This window comes from Pteropus alecto, unplaced genomic scaffold, assembly GCF_000325575.1.
Source record: "Pteropus alecto unplaced genomic scaffold, ASM32557v1 scaffold5, whole genome shotgun sequence".
Classification (NCBI taxonomy): domain Eukaryota; kingdom Metazoa; phylum Chordata; class Mammalia; order Chiroptera; family Pteropodidae; genus Pteropus; species Pteropus alecto.
In genome coordinates, this window is record NW_006441953.1 from 18,465,293 (window position 1) to 18,488,626 (window position 23,334).

Genomic DNA, 23,334 nt, shown 5'->3' on the forward strand with positions numbered 1-23,334 from the left:
TGACATTTACTACACCTTTCCCGAGCAATGGGAATGTTCTTTTATATCCAAACACAGATAAAAAGGTACGTAAATACATATTTACATACATATCGCTATAGTGTATGTAAAAGCAAAGATATTAACAAAAAAGTGTGAAATAAAATTAATTTTTATGAGAGGCAGGGAACACAGTTATTATTTACAGAGAGCCTCGTATAGGCTGAGCACAATGCTGGGTACTTCCTATAAATTATCTCCTTTTAATAACCTCTAGAGTTAGATATTAATAGTCCCATTTTACAGAAGGGAAAACCGAAGCTGCGCGATTTAAGTAACTGGTTCAAGCTCATGCAGCTGGTAAATGGCGGAACTGGAATCAAGCCCACAGAGCTTTCTATCACTTCCCAATAACATACTTCATCCACTCTGATAAGTGACTTAAGAACAGAAAATAAGTGGAATACTTAATTAACACTACGAGTCATGTTTTAGATTCCGTTTGCATTCTGTCCCCAAGGCACACTATTTATGTAGCACTATTAATGGAGAAGCTCGATCACAAATTCCCAACACTCTTATAATTTATCAACTTGCAAGCTGGAAACTAAAAATATGATTGTACAGAGTAACAAGATAATTATATGAAATACGTTGAAGTCCTAAGCCACTTTACACTGCGGAATAACCCTCAGCCATTAACCCACGTCCAGGACCGCGTATCTGTTTCACTGGTAACCACAGTTAGGATACTGGATGTCTCACTTTTCCACCCAAATCTTAGCCCCGTTTGAGCTCTGGGCCAGAAGTTGGGTGCCCTCTTATTTAGAGATGTGGGCAGGATTTTAGGAACAGGGACTGTAAAGTCCATGAGGCAGAGATGTGTGTCTGTCTTGTTCACTACTCTGGTCCTTGCACCTAAACAGTATCTGGTACACAGTAGCCATTCAGTAAATACTTATTAAATAAGTGACAACTCACTGCTATTCTTCATAATATCCTTTATTCCCACCAAAAAAAAAAAAAAAGTATATATATTTTACCTATAAGCCATTTAAAAAACACATGATTAAGATAATATAAAGTATGTCATGATGACAATTGACACATTATCGAATAAACCTGTTTTTTGTTTTTTTTTTTTTTAAAAAAAAGACAAGAACCCAAGGCAAATATATTTTATCAATGCTCTGGTTCACTGAGATCACTAACATCTGACAGGACGTAAATATATAGATACATATTTATTTTGCAGTAAGTAATAAATTATACACCTTGGCTTTGACCTTCTTTCCACATAGCAATTAACTTCTTGAATGTAACAGCCAGAGGTTCAACCAAGCCACCAAAAGGAGGATCTGTCACCATAATGACTCCTTCACCTTTATCTTCCTGTAAAAATGTTCTGCATACTTCAAGGGCAGCCTGGAATAAATAAGAATTCATTTCTAAATTAGGACTAGAGGGAGGCACTTCCTATGTGGAGGAGAATGCATGAGGCTCAGTTTCACCCTTCATACTGAAATTTCACCCATCCTGCCATCCCAGAGTCCCTCACTGACATCCTGAAGCCTTTCTCATTCAGCCCTTATAAGATTTTATCTTTGCGTTCCTTGATAAGCAGGTTTTTAAAACTGTAAATTCAAATACCATCACTATCAAAGGACTACACATTTCAAATGGTTAAATTAAAAAACTAAATTTAGTAACCTAAAAGAGAGAAACTCATTACCCATGAAGACTATCTAAAATGCTAAATTCAATTCAACAAACAGAAGCAGAGACTGCGCTAAACACTAGAGACACAAAGATGAGTAAGGCAGTTTTTTTCTGTCTAGTTTATCCACTGCCATGAGTTCAGTTTAATAAGAGCTACAAATTACCAGTTAAACAAGCACACGTTTTTGAGTACCAGGTAAATAATAGACATATTTGAACACGTAGGTAAGTAAATAAATGAAAGCTGACAAATAACAAAGCTTATCCAGGCCATGAAACCATGCTATTAACATATTTTCCCAACAACCTGGTTGAAGTGTTTTAAATAATTGCAAATTTAACATCGACTACTGTCTAAGATATTTATCATTTTTTGCTTTGGGAGAAGTTAATAAGAGATATATCTATAATACTAACTCTAGTCATCTGACTCTGTAGTAGTTTTCAAATACATATTTACCTATAAAAGCAAATCAATACTCATACAAAATGGCATAAGATTTTAAAGTTTAATGATATTTTGAACTTTAATAAACCTATATGTACTTTATAATAAAATATATATTGTTCTACGACTAAATCAATTTAGAAGACACACCGATGAGAGAAAAAAGCATAACATCTAATCCCTTTTCCCTTGGAAAGTCTTTATTAACTTCCTACTGGAAGTCCTACAGCAAAGGATAGTATGTCAAGAAGGTTAATCATTTTTCAAGTGCTGCCTAGTACTTTCTTAACCTGCCTATGAGAACAAGGACCGAAAGGTACAGATGATGTTATTGAAAAACCTTCAAATTCTTTAGAGTTCAAAGCAGAAAAAAAGAAAATAAACAAGTAAACTATGCCTAAGAATAAACGCTTAACCAGATTTAAAAAACATTAAAGAATCAATGGCGTAAAGTCCCGTCATGCATTGCTAAGGGCCCTAACGTTGACCACCTATGGGAAACATGCTTGCTTAATGCCACCAAAGTCAACAGTAACAACTCTTTTCTGCATCTCAGTCATCACTAAAAACATGCTTGGCATTTTAAATAGCCACGTTCTATACATACTTTAACCCCCTTTACCATTAAGGCATATGACATTTTTGTCATCCAAAAGACTCTATTATTTACTATGAAAAAATCCTGTGCGGGAAACTCCTGCTTTTCAATCGAGCAGACCGTAAAGGGCATATGTGCAGTGACAGAGGCGTATAGCCTCAAGGCAGCACCCTGCACACCTCCCCAGGCTCCAAGGAGACAAATACTCAGTGATTGACTAGCAGATGGTAACCTCTACTGAAAATCTTGGGAAGTAGAAAAAGGGCCAATAATAAAATCATTAAAGCAACAGTTTTCTGTATATCAATCTCTATAGTTGCAGTGCTATTTAGAGGCTGTTCCTAAAATATAGAGAGGGGACAGCCTGAGCTGATGACTGTTTCCTGCTGGGAAAGGTAAGTGAAGCTCAGGTTTGGCAGTTTATTCCAACCCTTATTCCAGAAACTTATAAGGTATTTCTATAAAATTCCAATAAAAGTTACATAGAGTTTCCTAGAAAAAAGGTTGACTGCATGTTACTTTCTTAAAATATATGAAATTGCTAGCCAACTATTAGGGATTTAAATGTAATTTTATACTTATCTTTTCATTATTATTCAAAATAAGCAGCAAAATCCTGGTATGGTATTAAAATCACTTAAGTAGACCCTGACCCACCGCTGCAGCATCAAGCAATAATATAACTCAGTTACTTCCTTGTCTATGCCACCAGCTCAGACAGCACCCCTGAGCTCAAGGCCCCACAGTTTCAAGAGGCCATACTGGACACTTCCACTTCAACATTCCACCAGCCCCACAAAAAACATTTCCAAACCTCACTTCCAAACTTCCCTACCCTCTGTTTCGAAGGGTGAAATACAGATCCAGGTCTCACCACCAAGTCAGCTTTCTCTGATGTCTCCCCCAGTACACTGATCATGTCTTTCTATTTTTTAAATGAGGTATGATTTTTTTTTAAAATTCAGGTGTACAACATAATGATTACGCCAAGTCTTCCTGTTTCCATCTGTGAAATGCCAGAATCTACTTGTTTCCTCTCTAACCCACTGCCACTATCCTAGATGAAGAGTCCCTCAACATTTATTATCAAGTGATTTTTCGATTTCTCTCCTTCATGATAATCTAATCAGTTTTCAAATCCTAGTGATTATCAACACTAAATAAGCCCTTTGGGAAATGAAGAAATACATCTAATTCTAACTGTTATTTATTTCAATACCTGGTTTTCATGGCTATCACAGCTGAAAAATATGTATCACAATGCTAAACAGATTCTGATAGGAGGAGTACATCGTTGGCTGTACTTACTAAATCAGGAGACTCATTTTTCAATCTCAACCAACAATTTAGAATTTGCTTGGCTTTCATTCTATCATGAGCTAGTATCTTAAAGTACAATATATGATAAGTATGGTTTGCAATTTTTAAAAAAATTGATATACACAAACATATATATGCTTCAAATAATCTTGATAATTTCAAAACATTTTCAAATTCAAAATCTCTTGTCAGGTGTGATTACTTGATTGCTTATAGTTTTTATTTTGTAATAGTAGAAGTATCAGCTCTGCTATGTTGTTTTATTCCCAGTGACATTATTAACATCGTATTGAAAGCAGCTTTTTTTTTTTAAGCCACTATCTTTTTTTAAGACTATTTTTTAGAGTAGTTTTAGGTTTACAGCAAAATTGAGAAGGTGGTACAGGGAAATCCCACATATGCCCCGTTCCAAAACACACACAGGCTCCTCCATTATCAACATCCACCATCAGAGGGGACATTTGTTACGTGTTGATGAACCTGCACTGACACATCATTATCACCCAGAGTTCACAGTTTACATTAGGGTTCACTCTTGACACTGTTTTTAAAGGATTATTTTAATAAAACCATAAATCCCCCTAACTGGGATATGAAATTTATCAGGGAGGCAGACACCAAACAATACTAACCACAGAACTATTTAACTACAGTATTGTAAATCTACAAAGGAGAACGTGACCTTGTCTGGGGCTCAAGGGAGACTGAAGACGTGGAACAGAGCTCTGAGGGATTAAGTGACTTTACCAAGGCAAAGAGAGAGTAGAACACAGAGGGAACAGCATGGGTAAAAGCCCCTGTTGGGGAAAGACCAGTTTGAGATGAATATCGTGTGCCCTGAACACAAACAACAAAGCAGGAACAGGGAGAAGAGGGGCTGGAGAGCGGCCTGGGCCAGATTACAGAGCCACAGGGGCCTTGGTAAGAAAAGTGGGTCTTTATCTAAAAAGCAGTTAAAAGTCACAAAAGAGGACTGACGTGATCACTTCTCCGATGCTCAATATACTCAGTGAATGAACAAAAATCAATGTCAATAAACACGGAAACAGCCACAATTTGATCTTGAAGGACTTTAGAAAAATAACAAAGAAGGTACTCCTGAATTTGTTCTTCCACAACGAGAGAAGAGATAATGGTCATAATTCTTACCTTTCCGTCAAAGAAGTGATGATTAAACATATTATAATGGCAAAAGCTATCTTCCACATAAAACTGTGAATACCTGTAAAATAATTTGTTTATTACTGAAGATACTTGTCCAGTCACAGCTGTACAGTAAATAAATGTAAACTATAATGTAAAACTATGAAATCACACATTAAATAAAGTCAATTTCATCATTCTTTAGTTTTCTGAAATAAAGAATACTTCCTCAAAATCTCAGAGAGTCAGTAACAGTGGTTGATGAATAATGAACTTAAAAATTATGTTCCCAAGTTTGAAAAATCAGTGGCAAAACTACATATAAAGAATATACATGTTCTTATGGGCCAGTATACATAAACAATCAAGTTACTGAGAGATTATTATACAGTTTAAGCTTGAGATGGGTTGGTAATTAAAATATATCTCTTAGTTAATAATTTTAAGAAAAATAGTGAATCAAATTTCTGCTCAATAGCCGTTAATTGCTATATATTGTGTGGTTAACAACAAAAGTATTTGAAACAAAGCTTACCTATTTCAGATTAGCTTTATAAAATATGCTTCTCAATATATTAAAAAAGGAAGTATGTGCATTTCATAGGTATTGAATTAGTGCCAGGAAAGAGGGGATATTTACTTACAGATTGAATCATTTTATTCTTCTAATACTACTTTAAAAAGTTTTTTAAATTTATTTTTATTTAAAAAAAAATATTTTTAAATTTGTTTTTCAATTACAATTGGCATACAATATTATAATGGTTTCAGATGTAGTAACACACTACTTTAAAATGCTATCAGCAATAAATAAGAGTACCTACTTTGGATATTAACATTAATTTTTGCAAATTTACTAGGCAAAATTCATACTGAATTATGGTTATATTTGCATTTGATTTCTTACAAGACTGAGATTTTTAAGTTTGTTTTTCAATTACAATTGGCATACAATATTATAGTGGTTTCAGATGTAGTAACACACTACTTTAAAATGCTATCAGCAATAAATAAGAGTACCTACTTTGGATATTAACATTAATTTTTGCAAATTTACTAGGCAAAATTCATACTGAATTATGGTTATATTTGCATTTGATTTCTTACAAGACTGAGATTTCTTTATTCCTTAAATGTATTTGTGCTGTCTCTGTTTTCTCCATTTATGCAAATGAGTCTTAATGTCTTTCTTGCTGATTTCTGAGTTTTTGATATATTACAGAAACCTTTTTTACCTCAGTAAGATTTTAAACTTTGCCAATTTTGTTATAAACAACTTACATATGAATCACACCACCTTCTACATAAAGAATGAAAAAAATCAGGGACACATCCTTACTTATATGACTTCTTCAACCAGATCATGATAGTATCACTTCATTGTGTCTATTTCTATTCTCAGTTATCCATTACTGTCTATAATTGATTTATCATCCATGGGAGTATTTAATATAATGGACAACCCCTGCTTATCCTCTTCCTATTACACTGTGATTAAGAGCACAGGCTCTATAGTCAGAGGGTCTATTTTCAAACTCTGAGTCTCTCACTAATTAGCTGTGTAATGTTACTAAGTTATTTAACCTATCGGAGCCCCAGTTTCTTCATCTACAAAATGAGAAATGTAGTAGTTTCTACATCATAGGACTGGGTAAGAATAAATGAGATAATATATATAAAGTGCTTCACACAATCCCAACTACATAGCAATAATGAAATGTTAGGTATCATTATTTTAAAAAATACCAGCTGTAAAGATTTGTCTTCATGTCCCTAATATTAGGGAATTATGTTTATGTCCAAACAAAATCCCCCCCCATAATCTAAATCCATTTCTTTTTGCTCTGTGAAGATGGAAGAACAGCTGTCCACCATTCTCAGTAAAATACTCCCTAATATTATTTAAGATACTGTTAGTACATCTGCTGATTTCATAAAATGTAAGTTTGCATTGAAGAAATAACCAAAGGTTTGGATAACTGAAAAATATTTAAACTATATACTTAATGAACATCTCAAAAACTGTGGGACAATGTCAATTACCATGAATAAATATCTTCTTATTGAACTAAATTCCACATAACTGATTATATATACATATATACTAGTACAGCTGTGAATCAGCTATATTTTGAAGGTTTTCTTCTTTTTTCCATTGCTTTGTATAAGCAAAAAGAAAAAAATCCCTTTTTAAATCTATTTCTACCATGGCTCCATTTTTTTATTGCTTCACAATGACACAATAGTCATTTTTTAAAATTAAAAGAGAAAATTTTATTTACATAAAATTCAAAACAGCACAGTTGTCCAAAACTTTCTGGACAGCAGTGGATAGAGCCAGAGAGAGAAAAAAGCCTAGATTTCAGCTCTAATTTTCCATCGATACAAACATTCATATTTTAAATTATGAAAAATCACTCGACATTACCCTCTTAAAATGGAATTGGCCACAAAGAATTATTCTCTCCACTGAATAAGGCAAACAAAACCAATCAGAAATGCATGCACTTGAAAACTCCTCAAAAGGACACTCATTTAGTTTGGCCATTCGTTCTCTTTAAATGAGTCAGTTACCAAGTGTGAAACATGCCCTGGCACAAAGGAAACATAATCAAGAGCTGAATAAAATCAGTTCATGAAATGCACCCAAATCTATTTTTTTGATATAACTCTATTTGGATGATAATTTGCCAAATAGAGTTTCACATTTTATGCTAAAATTAGAGCATACAGAAATCCATTTTACCAAATGTTAACTTCGTATCTTAGACCCCCAGAAAAGGATATTTACAGCACATCTACACAGAACACTGGAGTTGAGGCAGTTCTCTGCAGCCTTAGACAGACCTGTTGTAGGGCAACAATAGACCAAAGTCCAAGTGCCAAAAGTAACCATTCACTCCCATATCACGCAGGAATTTTTCCTGATTTAATTGTGGTCCTCGTGAGAAATCTAAACCAACTACATACTCCATCATACTCTACAGGCAACAGAGTTCATTCTGGCTACTCATATGTTTCAATAAACTAGCCTTCTTACCACTCAATGTTGATTTTTTGTAGCACTGACTCAGTAACAGTAAGTTATCAAAAAAACTAAGCTAGAATATCCTTAGTACAACACCTTCAGCCTTTTTTGCAATACACACACATACAGAGGTTTATAGACAAAAAAAGAAAAAAAAATTAGTGTCTTCCATAGTTATAAAAGAACTTTATCCATATCTCTTACTTCCTACTCTGACCAAAGAATTCAATTACAGGCTCAAGAAAGGTGAAGCTACAAGGTATGGCATATAGGGTAAAAGAGTTAAGGGGCCATTTAAATCTTTCAAATTAAATGTAAATGAGGTAAGATGAAAAGAGTTCTGGAGAATGGTTGCACAATGATGTGAATAAACTTTACTTAACACCACTGAACTGTATCCTTAAAAACGATTAACATGGTAAATTTTATGCTATGAGTACTTTACCACACAACTTTTTAAAGTAAATCAGAGCACTAGCAATGAATAAACAAACAAAATTAAGAAAATTTAATTTACAATAGCAACGAAAAGAATAGGAATAAATTCAACGAAAAAAGTATAAGACTTGTACACTGAAAATTATGAAATATACTTTAAAGAAATTAAAGAAGAACTAAATAAATGGAAAGACATCTCATGTCTATAGATTGGAAGACTTAATATTAAGATTGTAATACTCCCCAAATTAATCTATAAGTTTAATGCAATCTCTATAAAAATCCCAGCTAGCTTTTTTGTAGAAATTGATAAACTGATCCTAAAATTCATATGAAAATGCAAGGAACCCACAATAGCCAAAATAATCTTGAAAAACAATAAAGTTGGAAGACTCACACTTTCCAATTTCAAAATGTACTACAAAGCAACAATAATCAAGATTGTGTGGGACTAGCATAAGGATAAACATAGATCGATGTAATAGAATTTAGAGTTTAAAAATAAACCCATATATCTATGGTCATTTGGTTTTCAATAAGGTACTAAGACAATTCAACGGGAAAAGAATAATCACTTTAACAAGTGGTACCAAGGCAAATGGATATCACCATGCTGACCCCCACCTCAAGCCATATATAAAAGTTAAATTAAATCAATAATCTAAATATAAGAGCTAAAATTAAAACTTCTTAGAAAAAAGCAGGTGTAAATATTCATGACCTTGGATTAGGCAATAGTTTCTTAGATATGACACCCAAAACACAAGCAACCAAAGAAAAAAAGAATTGGACTTTATCAAAAGTCAAAACACAACCCACAGAATGAAAGAAAATATTTGTAAATCATGTATCTGATTTAGTATCCAGTATCCAGAATACACTGAGAATTCTTACAATTCAACAATAAAAAGATAAATAATTAAAAAATGCATGAAGAATTGAATAGACATTTCTTCAAAAAGATAAACAAATAGCCCATAAGCACATGACAAGATGCTCAACATCATCAGCCATCAATAAAATGCAGTCACCTTGGAAAAGTTTGGCGATTTCTCAAGAAGTTAAATACAGAGTTATCATATGACCCAGGAAATCTGCTCCTAGGTAGGTACCTATTATGGCCTCAACTGTATCCCCTCTAATTCATATGTTGAAGCCCTAACCCCCAGTACCTCAAAATGTAACTGTATTTGGAAACAGGGCCTTTAAAGAAGTGATCAAGTTAAAATGAGGTCACTACAGTGGGCCCTAATATGACTGTTGCTTTGCACTAAGTTTTGGAAGGAAATCTGCACACACAGGATGTGCACCCACAGGGGAAAGACCAGGTGAGGACACAATGAGGAGGCGGCCATCTGCAAGCCAGGAGGCCTCAGGAGAAACCAAACCTACTGACACCTTGATCTTGGACTTCTAGTCTCCAAACTGTGAGAAAATAAGTTTCTGTTGTTTAAGCTACCCAGTCTATGGTATTTTGTTATGGCAGCCTAGCAAACAAATACAATACCCAAGAAATATGAAATATATGTTTGCATGAACATATGTTCATGAAAAACCGTGTACACAACAGTTCATAGCAGCATTATTCATAATAGCCAAAAAACAGAAGCAACCCAAGTGCCCATTAACTGACGAATAAAGAAAATTTGGTATATCCATACAACAGGATATTATTCAGCCATAAAAAGAAATGAAGCGCTGACACACGCTACAACACGGATGAACCTTGAAAACATTATGCTAAGTGAAAGAAGCCAGACACTAAAGGCCACATATTATATGATTCTATTTATACAAAGTATCCATAATAGGCAAATCCATAGAGACAGAAAGTAGGTTAGTGATGGCCAAGGCTTAGGAGAGGATTAAATGAAGGGAGACTGGTTATTGGAAGAGTGTTTCTTTCAAAGGTGACAGGAATGTTCTGGGATTAGATAGTGGAGATGGTTATACAACCTTGTGAATATTAAAAACCACTGTTTTATATATATGAAATATATCTCAATTAAAAAAAAAGAAATATACCTAAAATACAGCAAGTAAAACAAAAAGACTGTATGTTATGATTCTACTTTTTAAAAATTTTATATGCATAGAAAGTTCTAAAAAGCCAAAATCTAGGATGTTTTGGGTGACAGAATTAAAGATCATGTTTCCTTAAAAAGGAAAAAAAAGTAAACCAGGGATCCTTGGAATTTGAACAAGTTCTTTGAGATGAAACACTATGATTTTTTTTCTAGTTCCCTTAAGTATAAACCAGTCCACCACGGCTAGCTTGAAAAAGCTTGTCTTTAATGAAATCATGATCATTATATAATTTATAATGTAACTTTAAAGAACCACTGTACTATTTTCACTGTAGTAAAGTACCAAAGGTAGGAATTTTAGAGCTCCTGACAACTGATACATGTTGCTTTAAAGAATTCAGTTGTAGACATAGGATTTTTTGTTGGTTGGTTGGTTGGTTTCTCCAGCACCTGTCTCCCTCTCCTTCAGTCGAACACCTATTTCCTATGGAGAACCCACTTTGTGTGGTTGGTCAGGGGCTGGCCAGGACACCCTACACGCGAGGCCACAGTGTTGGTTCTGGAATGGGCACAAGACTCCAGCCAAGCTAAACAGGGTACTTCCTGGAGTTTTGCTGCTGGAGCTCTCAGGAAAGATGGCCTCTTTCCACAAGGCAGTTGAGACTGTGTGAGCTAAAGCTGCTGCCGGCCAAAGTCCCTGGCAGTTTGAAGGAAGCTGTGTGTAAAACAAGGCCAGCACACAGAGGAAGACAGACGAGAGGCAGAGAGAGAGGGGAGCCCTAATGACATTGTCTGAGGCCCAGGATCTTGACTGGCCTGCTGTATCCTAGACTCCAGTAATATGAGCCAACACATCTTCTTTGATAGAAATGAATTTTCAGGACTCTAATGAAAGAAATATTCCTGAGTAGTATGAATGTCTTACCCTAAATATATGAATAATCTGGAAACCAGTTATTAACTCATTTGAAAACCACTGTGGAACATGGCAGGGAATTAGATACAGAAAGAGAAAACAGAAGAATGATGAGGGAAATGGGCTGCGTAAGAAAGGCTTATACATACTTTCAAAAGCAGAGTTATTTCCAGAAAATAACTTAATTTTTGGAGCCAGACTGGGTTTGAATCCTGACTTGGCACAACTAATTGTGACTTTGGTCAAGTTATTTAACCTCTTCATAACTCAGTTTTTTTATCTGGAAAATGAGAATGATAAAAGCATCTATCTTATAGGGCTATTGTGAGGACCAAATGAGTCATAACAGGGCTTAACACAAGACAAGCACACAATAAATACCAGTTATTATTAACACTGTTATAATAAGAACCCCAAAATTAAACTTCTACCTTTAAAATAATATATTTATAATAATTTAACAATAATAATACTTCGGGGGGAAAAACCATGATAGTTAAAAAAAGAAATTAATATACCTATACGATGGAATATTATATAGTTAAAAAAAGCAATTAATACACCTATACGATGGAATATTATATAGCCATAAAAGGAATGAAGTACTGTGGATGAGCCTTGAAAACATTATGCTAAGTGAAAGAAGTCAGACACAAAGACCACACATTGTATGATTCTGTTTATATAAAATATCCAGAATAAACAAATCCATGCAGACAAAAAGCAGATCAGTGGTTGTCAGGGGAAGTGAGTAAGGAGTTTCTTTTCAGTATTCTGGAAGTAAATAGTGGTAATGGTTAAAAAACACAGTGAATATACCAAAAACTGCTGAAATACACATTCTGAAATAGTAACTTTTAAGTGAATAATATCTCAGTTTAGAAAAAAACCTGAGTTTATCTTTAAGAAGAATTCAGCATTGTCATTTATGGACCCATTTGGCAGAGCATCACTTACATCAAGCCGCTGTTAGTAAACGTGCTAGCTCTCTTAATAAGGGGTGTATGGTTCAGAAAGTATGGGTTATTTTTGAGAAACATAGCTGCTTATTTTAGACAACCTGAAGGTGACCTGGAAATCTAAAAAATAAATTATAAACACTATACTTATTATTGTGACTTTAACACTTTAAAAGTCTGTCTGCCTTATTTTTAGTGAGAAAAAACATATGCCATTTCATAGACTCTCTCCAACAAATACTGGAATATTGGCCAAATAGACTCTAGCAGATTAAATAAAAAGAAACACAAAGCCTGATTCCTTCAATACATTCAAGAACAAGTAAAAGATACTAAGAACATGGTGTCTTACAGACTCACTGTGAACCCCCAGAATTCGGTTACAGAAACTAGGAAGAGCAATTGGAATTTACAGAATCAGCGACTGTGGATGGACATATTTGCCATCTAGAATTATAAATAAAAGGTTTGTATCTTCTAAATTACCACCAGAGGAGAGATTCAACATGTGGTTCTCTTTCTGTCTCATCTCTCTTTATCTCAACATGTCAGATGCCGTTTAATTCTGAAGCTCTCCCGCAAAAAGCTCAGCTGTTTGCTAACCCTCTGCTTTGGGACCTATCTGTTCTCTAGCTGCCACTCCCTTCTCCCTTCACGCCAGTGAAAGACCACATGTACATCATCTGGTAAAAGTATTAAATGTCTTATCACAGTTAAAACATGATGAAAGTTCAGAATTATCTTTGAAAATAAGTATATGGGAAGAAATTTCACTCAACAGGAATTTATCTCTAGATTATAAATCAGAGACAACTAGACACATTCACAGAGAAAGCTGAGGAAGCATACTAGCAAAGAGAAATCTACTGCCTCTCTGTTTGAAATGTGGAAGATTACATGGGACGAAAAAAGTGCTTTATAACCAATTACTATTTCTAAATGTTAATTAGGATTATAACAGTGTAATAAACAATTAGAAAGAAGAAAACATTAAAAAGAAACAGGAGACAATGAAGGAGAATAAGTATTATACTTTATAAACCTACCGAAAATCAATATCCAATAAAAGGCTTTTAATGTTGGACTTCTTGTCACCAGATGCTTTCAACCTGATCAACTCATGCAACCTAAAGCAACTCATGAAAGCAAATTTCATAAGACATTACAAATGCCATAGATAATAAGCAAATAAAAAAACCACAATAAATATTCTCCTGATATTTCTAATATTTCAATGAAACACTTAAGAGAATTTTGCAGATATAATCAGAGTTTCAGTTTTGCAAATATTTTTAAAAAGGCAAAACTTATCTGAAACAGAAAAATTTTAAATTATAAGCAATTTAAGAATCAAATCAGAAAGAATCTCCTAACACGTATCAGAAATCAATAAAGGTCTCTCTCAAATGGAATACAGACAGCAAACTCTTTAAGAGGGACCGTGCTTTATACTGCCTTGTATGTGCAAAGCTTTATGCTAAATCCTGGAACTTGAGAATTTTTTCTTACAATTTAAATAGTGGTGCTAGGAAAAGATTTTTAAAAATCCATACCTTGGTGTTCCAACACATAGTACTCTTCTGAACTCAAGAGTAGAAAGTAAGTCTATCAAGAAATGACAACTTCTATCAGCAAACAAATACTGGGCATTTGTCTTCTTGTTTTCCAATGGATAGAGGAGCTGACTGGGCCTTTTTAACTGGGTGATAGAAATATCACCTACTACCTGATGCTCAAGATGTTTCTCCCAATCATCTGGCAAAAGCAATTGCTGACATTCTTGACAAAACCTCCTCTGAGACAACGGCAACTCAATGAACTTCAAGTACCTTCAAGACACAATAAAACATAAAAGAATATATTTTAAGTTTGTTGTTTTAAGGACAATTTATTTTTGCTATTTTTAGTATGCAAAAAGTATTATTTCCTAGAGAGTACTGCATAAAGAAGCAAAGGTAAGAAAAATCTGTGGACTGTTGTCTAGAATTTATATCTGGCTGCATGCCTACAAAGTGGAAGAGAATCAGCAATTTCATAAGAATTGAGATGCTCCAATTCAGTCACTGAATGAAGATCAATATCCATTTAAAATGTGAATATAATATATTACTCAAACAGCTTAGCAGTAATGGAGACTACTATCATGTTTAAATGTATTGACAAATCCACGTGCTCTAACTCTGAAGTGTTAAACAGTATGGCTCAGTATGAGTCATTTTAAAATGAAAAAATACTATCATTCTTCAAGTTTTTATGACATACCTAGCAAGAAAAATTACCTCCTAAAAGAAAAAAATGTTTCTAAAAGTTCCTCTATTCTTAGCAATACTGATGGAGGCAGTTCTGAGAAGTTTATCCCCAAAACAGCAAGATGGTATTCAAAGCCTTAAAAAAAAAAAAAAAAAAAAAAATTCGGATATTCTATTTGATCTCTTTCAAGTCATCCTTACAACTGATTTCAAAGTCACCACTTTGGGTTTTGTCCGCACCCCCCCTTTTTTTTTTCATTTTATTAGAGATGATTAAAGAGAGAAAATAATCAAGGTTAGTGTGTTTTAAAAACTGCTGATTTTGTATATGCTATACCAGCTATGAAATCAGAGTAAGAAAACGAAAGAAAAATAAATAAGATTATTGAACCTCATAGAAGGTCAGGAATGTCTATATCTAAGCATGTCAAATTGTATGCTAACAGATTCTTAGAGTTTGAGAAGAGTCATTTGGTTTCAAATGAACAAAACCCTCAAACTGCACTGTAAAAACTGTGAACTTAACAAGGAATCAAAGTGGGTTTTAAAACTTTATTTCTAAGCACAGTTTCACTTCAAAGCACTGAAGGCAGTGACAAATAGATATTCTGAATGGCTAAAGCAAGAAATAAGCTTATCGTGCCAGTAATTTATGTTTCTATTCCTGTGATAACTGTTCTTTTGACAGCTTTATCTATGACTGGAAAGGAGGAGGAGAGCGGTATTAGGAGAAACTTTCATTGTAATTCAAAGAAAGAATGTCAGTGGAGAAAAGGACCCCTCAGATGTGAAATGCAAGCAGAAAGAATCAGTACACTCTTCAGCAACAGATATACCAAGTTTGCTACTGCTACCTTTCATTATTAAATGTTGTGTGTCGAAGGCTTCCACATCCAGCAATGATACAGTAACAGAGACCAGATTTACCATCCTAGCCCTCAAAACATTTTTTATTTATTTTTTATCTTTTTAGGCGAGGCAACCCTTGGTTGACCTCACAGATTGCAAAGACCTTGTCAGTTTATAATCCCTTATGTTTTAATTTTATTTTATTTTTTACACCTATAGCACCTGGTCTTCCTAGGTGGTCTCCTCTCCAAGTACTAACTGGGCCCAACCCTGCTTAGCTTTCGAGATCAGACAGGATCGGGCTTGTTCAGGGTAGCATGGCCGCAGACTCATGGCCATAGACTTAAAACATATGAAACCAGAGTTTTAAGGTACTGGACAACTGGCAACCCAAACAGTAAAAAATAAGAGAAAGGAACAAATGAGTGATGGGTACAACTGCCCAGCTTACGTACCTCCCCCGGGGGATACATTCCAAGACCCCCAGGGGATGCCTGAAACCACGAATAGTATGGAATCCTAGATCTATCATGTTTTCTTCCTATACATACATCCCTATGGTAAAGTTTAGTTTCCAAATTAGGCACAAAAAGAGATTAACAACGATAACTAATAATAGACGATTATAACAATATATTATAATAAAAGTCATATAAATGTGGTTTCTCTCTCTCCCCAGTAATTTTTATATTTTTCAGTCCAATCCTATTCCTGAATCTAGACTCATAAAATTGTTCAGAATCTCCAACCACTGTTGAATAGAATCAGTAAAAGCAGACATCCTTGCTGTGTCCCAGTCTTAGGAGGCACACACTAAGCCTTTTATCAGTACGGTATTAGCTACAGGTTTTTCTTAGATGCCCTTTACCAGGTTGTGGAAGTTCTCATGCAGTCCTAGTTTTCTGAGAATCTCTATCATGAATGACTGCCTCATTTTGGACTTGGAAGAACTCAGGTTAGATAGTGATATGAGCTGGGTCCTTAGTGATAAATACCTGACTGGACAGCTGGGTAGAAAGGGCAACCTCCAGATCGGAGCATTTCTAAAAGCCCCAGGACGGATTTCTCTAGGAAAATGAAATGACTAGATTACGCTATATCTGAATGTTCTGAAAGGATTCAGACAACTCGCAGAGTCTGCAGCTGAATCAGTGATAAGCACATAAATAGCTAATAGCAACTACAACAAAAGTCCAAGACAGTTATTAACACCAAGGAAAACAAAAAGCTGTGTAGGAAAGAAGTTATTATGATTTATTTAACATTCAGCTATGAGCAGCATTTATACGGTTATAATAATGCAAATACTAAATTCTGAATCTAATCAAAATCATGATCTAAACATATAAAAATGGGGTATGAAAAGGGCAAGGATTATAGCAGGAGGTGGGGAAGGTGTGTGGAAGGGAGAGGGCAGAGAGGAGGGAAAGATAAATCCTCATCTTTCATGTGAGATAAACAGACAATTCCAAAAACTGATAAATCACGAAGTAGGAAGACATGCATGTTTTGTATTTCAAGGATAGGAAGGTAAATTCTAAAAGAATGAGCCAGAAGAGCTGACTGTGATTGCTTCTGGGAATGGGAAAATGCATGGGTGGAGACAGGAGCGCTGATCTTTGTAAAACCTCATAGAACTATCTGATTCTACTGCTACATACACATGTCTTTACTGAAATTTAATTCATAGATCATACAATCATCCTTCTAAAGTATATAATTCGGTGGTTTTTAGAATATTCACGAAATGGTGCAACCATCACAATATAATTCCAGAACATTTTCATCACCTTAAAAAGAAACCTCAGAACCTTGTACCCATGAGTAGTCACTCTCCAATTACCCCCACCCCCAGCCTCTAAAAACTACTTAATATACTCACACCTCCATTATATATAATGGATTTGCCCATTCTGGACATCTCATATAAATGGAATCATATAATAGCCACATATAAACTTTTTTTTCTTTGAAACACAAAAGCTTTATTTTGTTTTTTTTTTTATTTTTACTTTTTTTTATGGTGACATTAGTTAACAAAATCCATATATAAATTTTTATTTAAATTTTTTTACTAATAAAAGACTTATTTAAAAAATAAAAACCACTAAGAAGAATTTCAGCCCAATAGAAGATGAATGAAAGGACTACAGACAAGGGGCTGTCAGTAAGCACGGAACCCATTTGACCACAGAATAAAAACGGACATACGTATGAGTACTATAATTACAATACAAAATGTAAGTAATATAAACTCAAATAAAGGTGGTTAGGGAAGAGAATGAGAAGTGTCAGATTGTGTAAACATACTGATTTTCTTATATTTTAAAGCCATAGGGCAAAAGATATCATTTAAAACTGAAAAATCAAGTAAAAGAGCTATAAGTAATTCTCAAAGGTGTAAAAGTTAACCCTAAAAAATAATAAACTAAAATCAGACAGTGATTATAGAAAAAGAGATAGGAAAAAGAAATATACTAGGTTTATCATTTGTCATTTTTAAATGGATGAAGACTAAAAAATAAAAGGATGAAATATGGTATAGAAAGTTACGAAGGTAACTATTAAAACAAAAATATAGAAGAAATATAAATTAAAATAAGAACAGCAAAGAAAACACAGACCATATAGTGAAAGAGCAAAAAGCAATAAAAACAGAAAGCATATAATAATACAGCAAAACTAAGACCAAGCATATCTGTTATACCACTATGAAAATGCACTAACTCTGTGCATTATGGAAAAGCCTATTGGATCAGATCACAAAACAAAACCCAACCACCCTATTTCACCAGTTTAAGAAGCATATTTTTTCACATTTTAGCTTCTATGATATTGAGATATGATTTATAATTGCCATCAGTCGGACGGAGGTCACGACGCAGCTGGGACCATCCACCTATGTGTGAGCTTGGTCCCAGCTCTTCACGCTGTCATCTCTTTGATGCTGTACTGTGCACGGCAGGAAGTGCAGGCGGAGTGCCACTGCCACCACCCTACGATGCAGGCCCGAAACGCAAAGTTACTGTACATGCAGTCAGGCCCCAAAAGAGAGCGACAGAACATACATTTGATATTAGAGAAGTAAATAGTCATTGTTGAATGATAACAATAATCATGGGCTTTATTGGAAAGAGAAGGAAGATCTCCAAGCAGATGAAGTTGTGTCAGGTTCTATGATGCCAGCTAAAGGCAGAAGCTGCAAAATCACCAGGAAGAGATGAAACAAAGTTCAAGGCAATGAGGGGCTAGTGTGACAATTCTCTCACTATACAGGCACTATATCTAAAGGCACTATAGGCACTAAGTGTAAGAACACTGTTAAATAAACCTCCACTTATATATCTCTGTGTCTTGTCAAAATTATCCTTTAGAAAGCTTTATTGCTTATCAAACTTCTCTTGACAAAAGATAAACTGAGATCGTGGGTATATTTCTCTCTATTCCAAATCACACCAAAATCATTCCACTATACCTCTTTAAATTTAATATTTGGACACAAGGTTTTTAAAGTTTGGTAGGAAGAACATAAGAGTATGAAGAACTAAGAATTACTCAGTGCTCCCTCCTTATTTGTACTTACTACACATACCCCAGGGGGAAAAGAAACTCATTCTGGCGCATGGCTCAGCATGATTCATAAATTGCAGGCTAGCATTTTGAAATGTCATTTTTATTGATCTCCATTTGATGTTCCATTTGCCTTTCCTGGAGTAGACAAATTATGTTTACAGCATTTCCCTAATAGCAGACCTTGAAAATCTGAGTTTAAATGAGCTCTGAAAAAAACATAACCAAATGAATTATCAACCAAACAAAACTATCTGGATGCACGTAAATTAATACTGATTTTATCATTAAAACATCTTCCTGAAGACTTCATAGGTCACCATAAAGGTGCCAATGTAGTACATAACAGAATAACACATTTCAGAGCGTGACAGGCAGCCTAAAACTATAAGGGAAGTCAAATCTCAGGCACGAAATGTAAATCTGTCAACTAAACACATGTGAAATATAAAGCATGATTCAAAGAGTGAGATTAGAAAAATGAATATCAAATCCTATTCTGCAGAACCTAGAAGTCTGTGCAGCACTGTCCATTCTATAATAAAACTCAAGTAACAAAGGTCAATTTATCATGCTAGCATTATTATTCCTGACAATTTCAAAAATAAATTAGTCAGTGAAAAGCTATCGTTATTCCACAAGAGCAGATGAAGTCTGCATCATGGAATAGGTATAATGTTTAAATACTTTTAACACTTTCAAATATAGTAATTGTTTAATAACTTATAAATGAGATGTTAAATTAGAAAACACAATCACACCATCCTTAGATCTATTTACATAAAAGAATGAACTGCTAATTTTAAATTGAAGACACTAACAGAAAATACATAATTTCATAAGCCTTTGATTTTAAAAAGCCAAAATTTTAAATTTTTAAAGGAATGACTGATTTCAAACTTTTTATTCCATAGAAAGCATGTGAGAAATCATAACAGCATCAATTACAAAGTAAAGCTGTGAAATCAATGATATTATATTTCAAAAAACTAATACTTCCACTTATCCTCTAAAACCTCTTTAAATACCATGTCCTTACAATGTATTGAACAGCAAAGGCACAAGTTAGCTGTAACGCTTGTCTTTCCAGAGCACTCAGTCTTTTCTACGAGTGTCGACATTCTTCTTTGCACTGTATAACCTTTGAATATATCTCAACTATTAGCATTTTAAGTTATTTTTCATCCCTCAACAAAGAAAGAATAAGTGATTGGATGGATGGATGGACGGATGGATGGATGGATGGATGGATGGATGGATGGATGGATGGATGGATGGATGGATCGATGGTAGCTTGGGCAACAAAATCCAACATTAGGGGTTACAGATGATTTAAGATGTTGAAAATTATTTTAAGACATGCTCTCAAGAATCAGTACTAGATAACAGATGAAAGTATGACCCCTGAATCTTACTGAATATGTACTGTCTTTTTCTTTTTTAAATAATTCCGATTCTGTGAAGTAAACAGCCTCTAAGTAACCCAAGCTAACAACCTTTTGAAATTCTTTAATAATTCATATTTTAGCCAGTGTTTTTATATTGTAATTAGCATAAAATATGAATTTCAAAGACCTTATTATCAAAAAACATACTTTATCAATATAAAAACAAGAACAGTGTTTTAGCTCCAGAATAAAATTTTATCATGCAAGGAAACAAGATCATCTAGATTTTCTTATAGGATTTAAATCACCAATATCCATATGTAATAATACGAAAAACATGCTTATCAGATAAAAGAAAGTGATAAAGCAGAGTACAAAACTATGTACATATTATGACTGCAACCTTGTAAAACAAACTTTGGCATAGGAAAAAAAGGCCTAGAGGAACTACTATAGAATGGCCAAGGTGATGGGTGCAAAGGGAGAAACCATGGGCAATGTTTTTCTACTTTCTACTTTCTGTATCTTCGATATTCTATTTTATCTCATTATGATATATCTATCAGCGGTCCCCAAACTTTTTGGCACCAGGGACCGGTGCTGCTATGAGACTCTAATGCCAGATGACCTGAGGTGGAGCTGAGGCGGTGATGCTAGCGCTGGGGAGAGGATGCAAATGCAGATGAAGCTTTGGCTAGCTTGCCAGCCCCTCGCCTCCTCCTGCTGTGCAACCCAGGTCCTAATAGGCCACGGACCAGGACTAGTCCACAGAGTTAAACAATATCTCATGTAAAACACCTAGCTTAGTGCCTAGCTCACAGCAGTGCTCGATTTACATTACTTCCCGTTTTAATTTTTTTTGTTGTTGAATGAATTCTCATAAACTGAGTAGATATCACAGATTAAGTACTTTGGTAAAGAGGCAATCAATTTATCTTAAGAAATGCCTCTATCAAAGGATTTTAAATTCTACTAAGAAACTCAGGAAGACATTTGTAATAGATCCCAGCAATCCTTTCCAGTTAGCCTGGATAAGACCTCAGAATTCTTCTCAACACAGCAGCTCGGGCAGCCAGAAGGAGCAGCCATAAGAGAAGACCTATTTGTCATCAGCAACCCAGACCAGGAGATTCTTAAGGAGCTTCTCCCAGCACACAGAGTACAATGCCTATGACCTAGGAGAGGGATGAATTCTTTTCACAGGTTTGCCAAAGAATAACATCTATGACTCAATTCCAGTTCACCCAATAAAACATTTTAACAATGAACATTTTAAAAAATAGATGTTTATAACTTTCAAAAAAATTTTTTGGTGCTTTCAGTAGTTCAAAAGAGAAACATTACAGTAAATCTTCATGACATTGGATTTGGCAATGGAATCTTAGCTATAATACCAAAAGCACAAGCAACAAAAGAAAAATTTGATAAACTAAACTTTATCGAAGTTAAAAACTCTTGTGTATCAAAGGATAACACCAAGAAAGTGAAAAGACCATCTACAGAATGGAGGAAAAAAATTGCAAATCATCTGACAAGGGTGGAATAGCCAGAACATATAAAGAACTCCTGCGATTCAACAAACCAAAAACCACATTAAAAATGGACAAAGACCTTGAATAGACATTTCTCCAAATAAGCTATACATTTAGCCAAAAAGCACATGAAAAGATGATCAACATGATTAGTAATTAGGGAAATAAAAAATCAAAACCAAAATGACATACCACATCACAATTGCTAGGATGACTATTAAAAAACAAAAAACAAAAAACAAAATAAGTGTTGACAAGGATGTGGGGAAACTGGAATCCTCATACATTGCTGGTGGGAACGTAAAACGGTGCAGCCACTGTGGAAAACAGTTTGGCGGATCCTCCAAAAACTAAACATAGTATTGCCAGTAATTTCACTCCTAGGTACATATACAAAAGAACTAAAAACAGGGGCTCAAACAGATATTTATATACCCGTGTGTACTGTAATACTATTCATAATTGCCAAAAGGTGGAAACGCTGATGGATGAACAGATAAACAAAATGTGGTACATACACACAATGGAATGTTATTCAGCCATAAAAAGGATGAAATTCCAACACATGCTACAACACGGATAAGCCAGGACTGAAAACATTATGCTAAGTGAAATAAGCCATACATAAAAGGAACAATATGGATGATTCCACTAATCTGAGGTACCTAGAATAGTCAAATTCATAGAGACAAAAAGTAGATTAGAGATTACCAGGATTGGGGGGAGGGGTGAAATGGGGAGTTATTACTTCATGGTGAGAGTTTCTGTTTGAGGTGATGAAAAGTTTTGGAAATAGTGGTGATGGTTGCATAATTTTGTCGATGTAATGTTACTAAACTGGCAAATTTTTTTTTCTATATATGTTTACCATAATAAAAACAATAAATTAAGCTTAAAGGCACAGGGGAGAAAAACAACACCAGGATAATAAATAAAAATGATACATCAGTACCTCTCCACACACTTTGTTCGAGATAGAGGAGGCTGACATCTTCGGTTATGAGCTTCTCGGGCAGCAAGTCTAGCTCCTGATAACTGAAAGAGGATACAAAAATCCATTTAATACACCATCGAACTTGCTACCATTCTAGAAAAAAAATGGTATCACATTCTGACATCAAGAAGCCAGAAATTCAAGCAACTCAAAATTGTAACTAAACATTCAGTTCTG

At 34.5% G+C, this 23,334-nt stretch overlaps 1 protein-coding gene, 1 long non-coding RNA gene and 1 pseudogene across 5 annotated transcripts in view; 1 reads left to right on the top strand and 2 right to left on the bottom strand.

Moving 5' to 3' along the window:
* Positions 1 to 5,207, top strand: part of LOC112485484 — a 26,540-nt gene extending 21,333 nt beyond the window's left edge. Inside the window, exon 3 of the long non-coding RNA XR_003048472.1 lies at positions 4,718 to 5,207. This is a non-coding gene — a long non-coding RNA (uncharacterized LOC112485484). The remainder of the gene's footprint in view (positions 1 to 4,717) is intronic.
* Positions 1 to 23,334, bottom strand: part of ZCCHC4 (zinc finger CCHC-type containing 4) — a 41,568-nt gene that overhangs the window by 16,580 nt on the left and 1,654 nt on the right. For 3 of the 4 annotated variants that reach the window (XM_015594967.2, XM_015594964.2, XM_015594968.2), the window contains exons 3-7: positions 23,116 to 23,198; positions 14,129 to 14,404; positions 13,622 to 13,711; positions 5,214 to 5,286; positions 1,254 to 1,404 (exon numbers count right to left, since the gene is read on the bottom strand). In XM_015594967.2, the coding sequence (XP_015450453.1) occupies positions 1,254 to 1,404; positions 5,214 to 5,286; positions 13,622 to 13,711; positions 14,129 to 14,404; positions 23,116 to 23,198 (673 nt within the window). The remainder of the gene's footprint in view (positions 1 to 1,253; positions 1,405 to 5,213; positions 5,287 to 13,621; positions 13,712 to 14,128; positions 14,405 to 23,115; positions 23,199 to 23,334) is intronic. The other variant, XM_006918953.3, reaches the window with a different exon arrangement.
* On the bottom strand, positions 15,884 to 16,002 carry LOC112485683 (annotated as a pseudogene).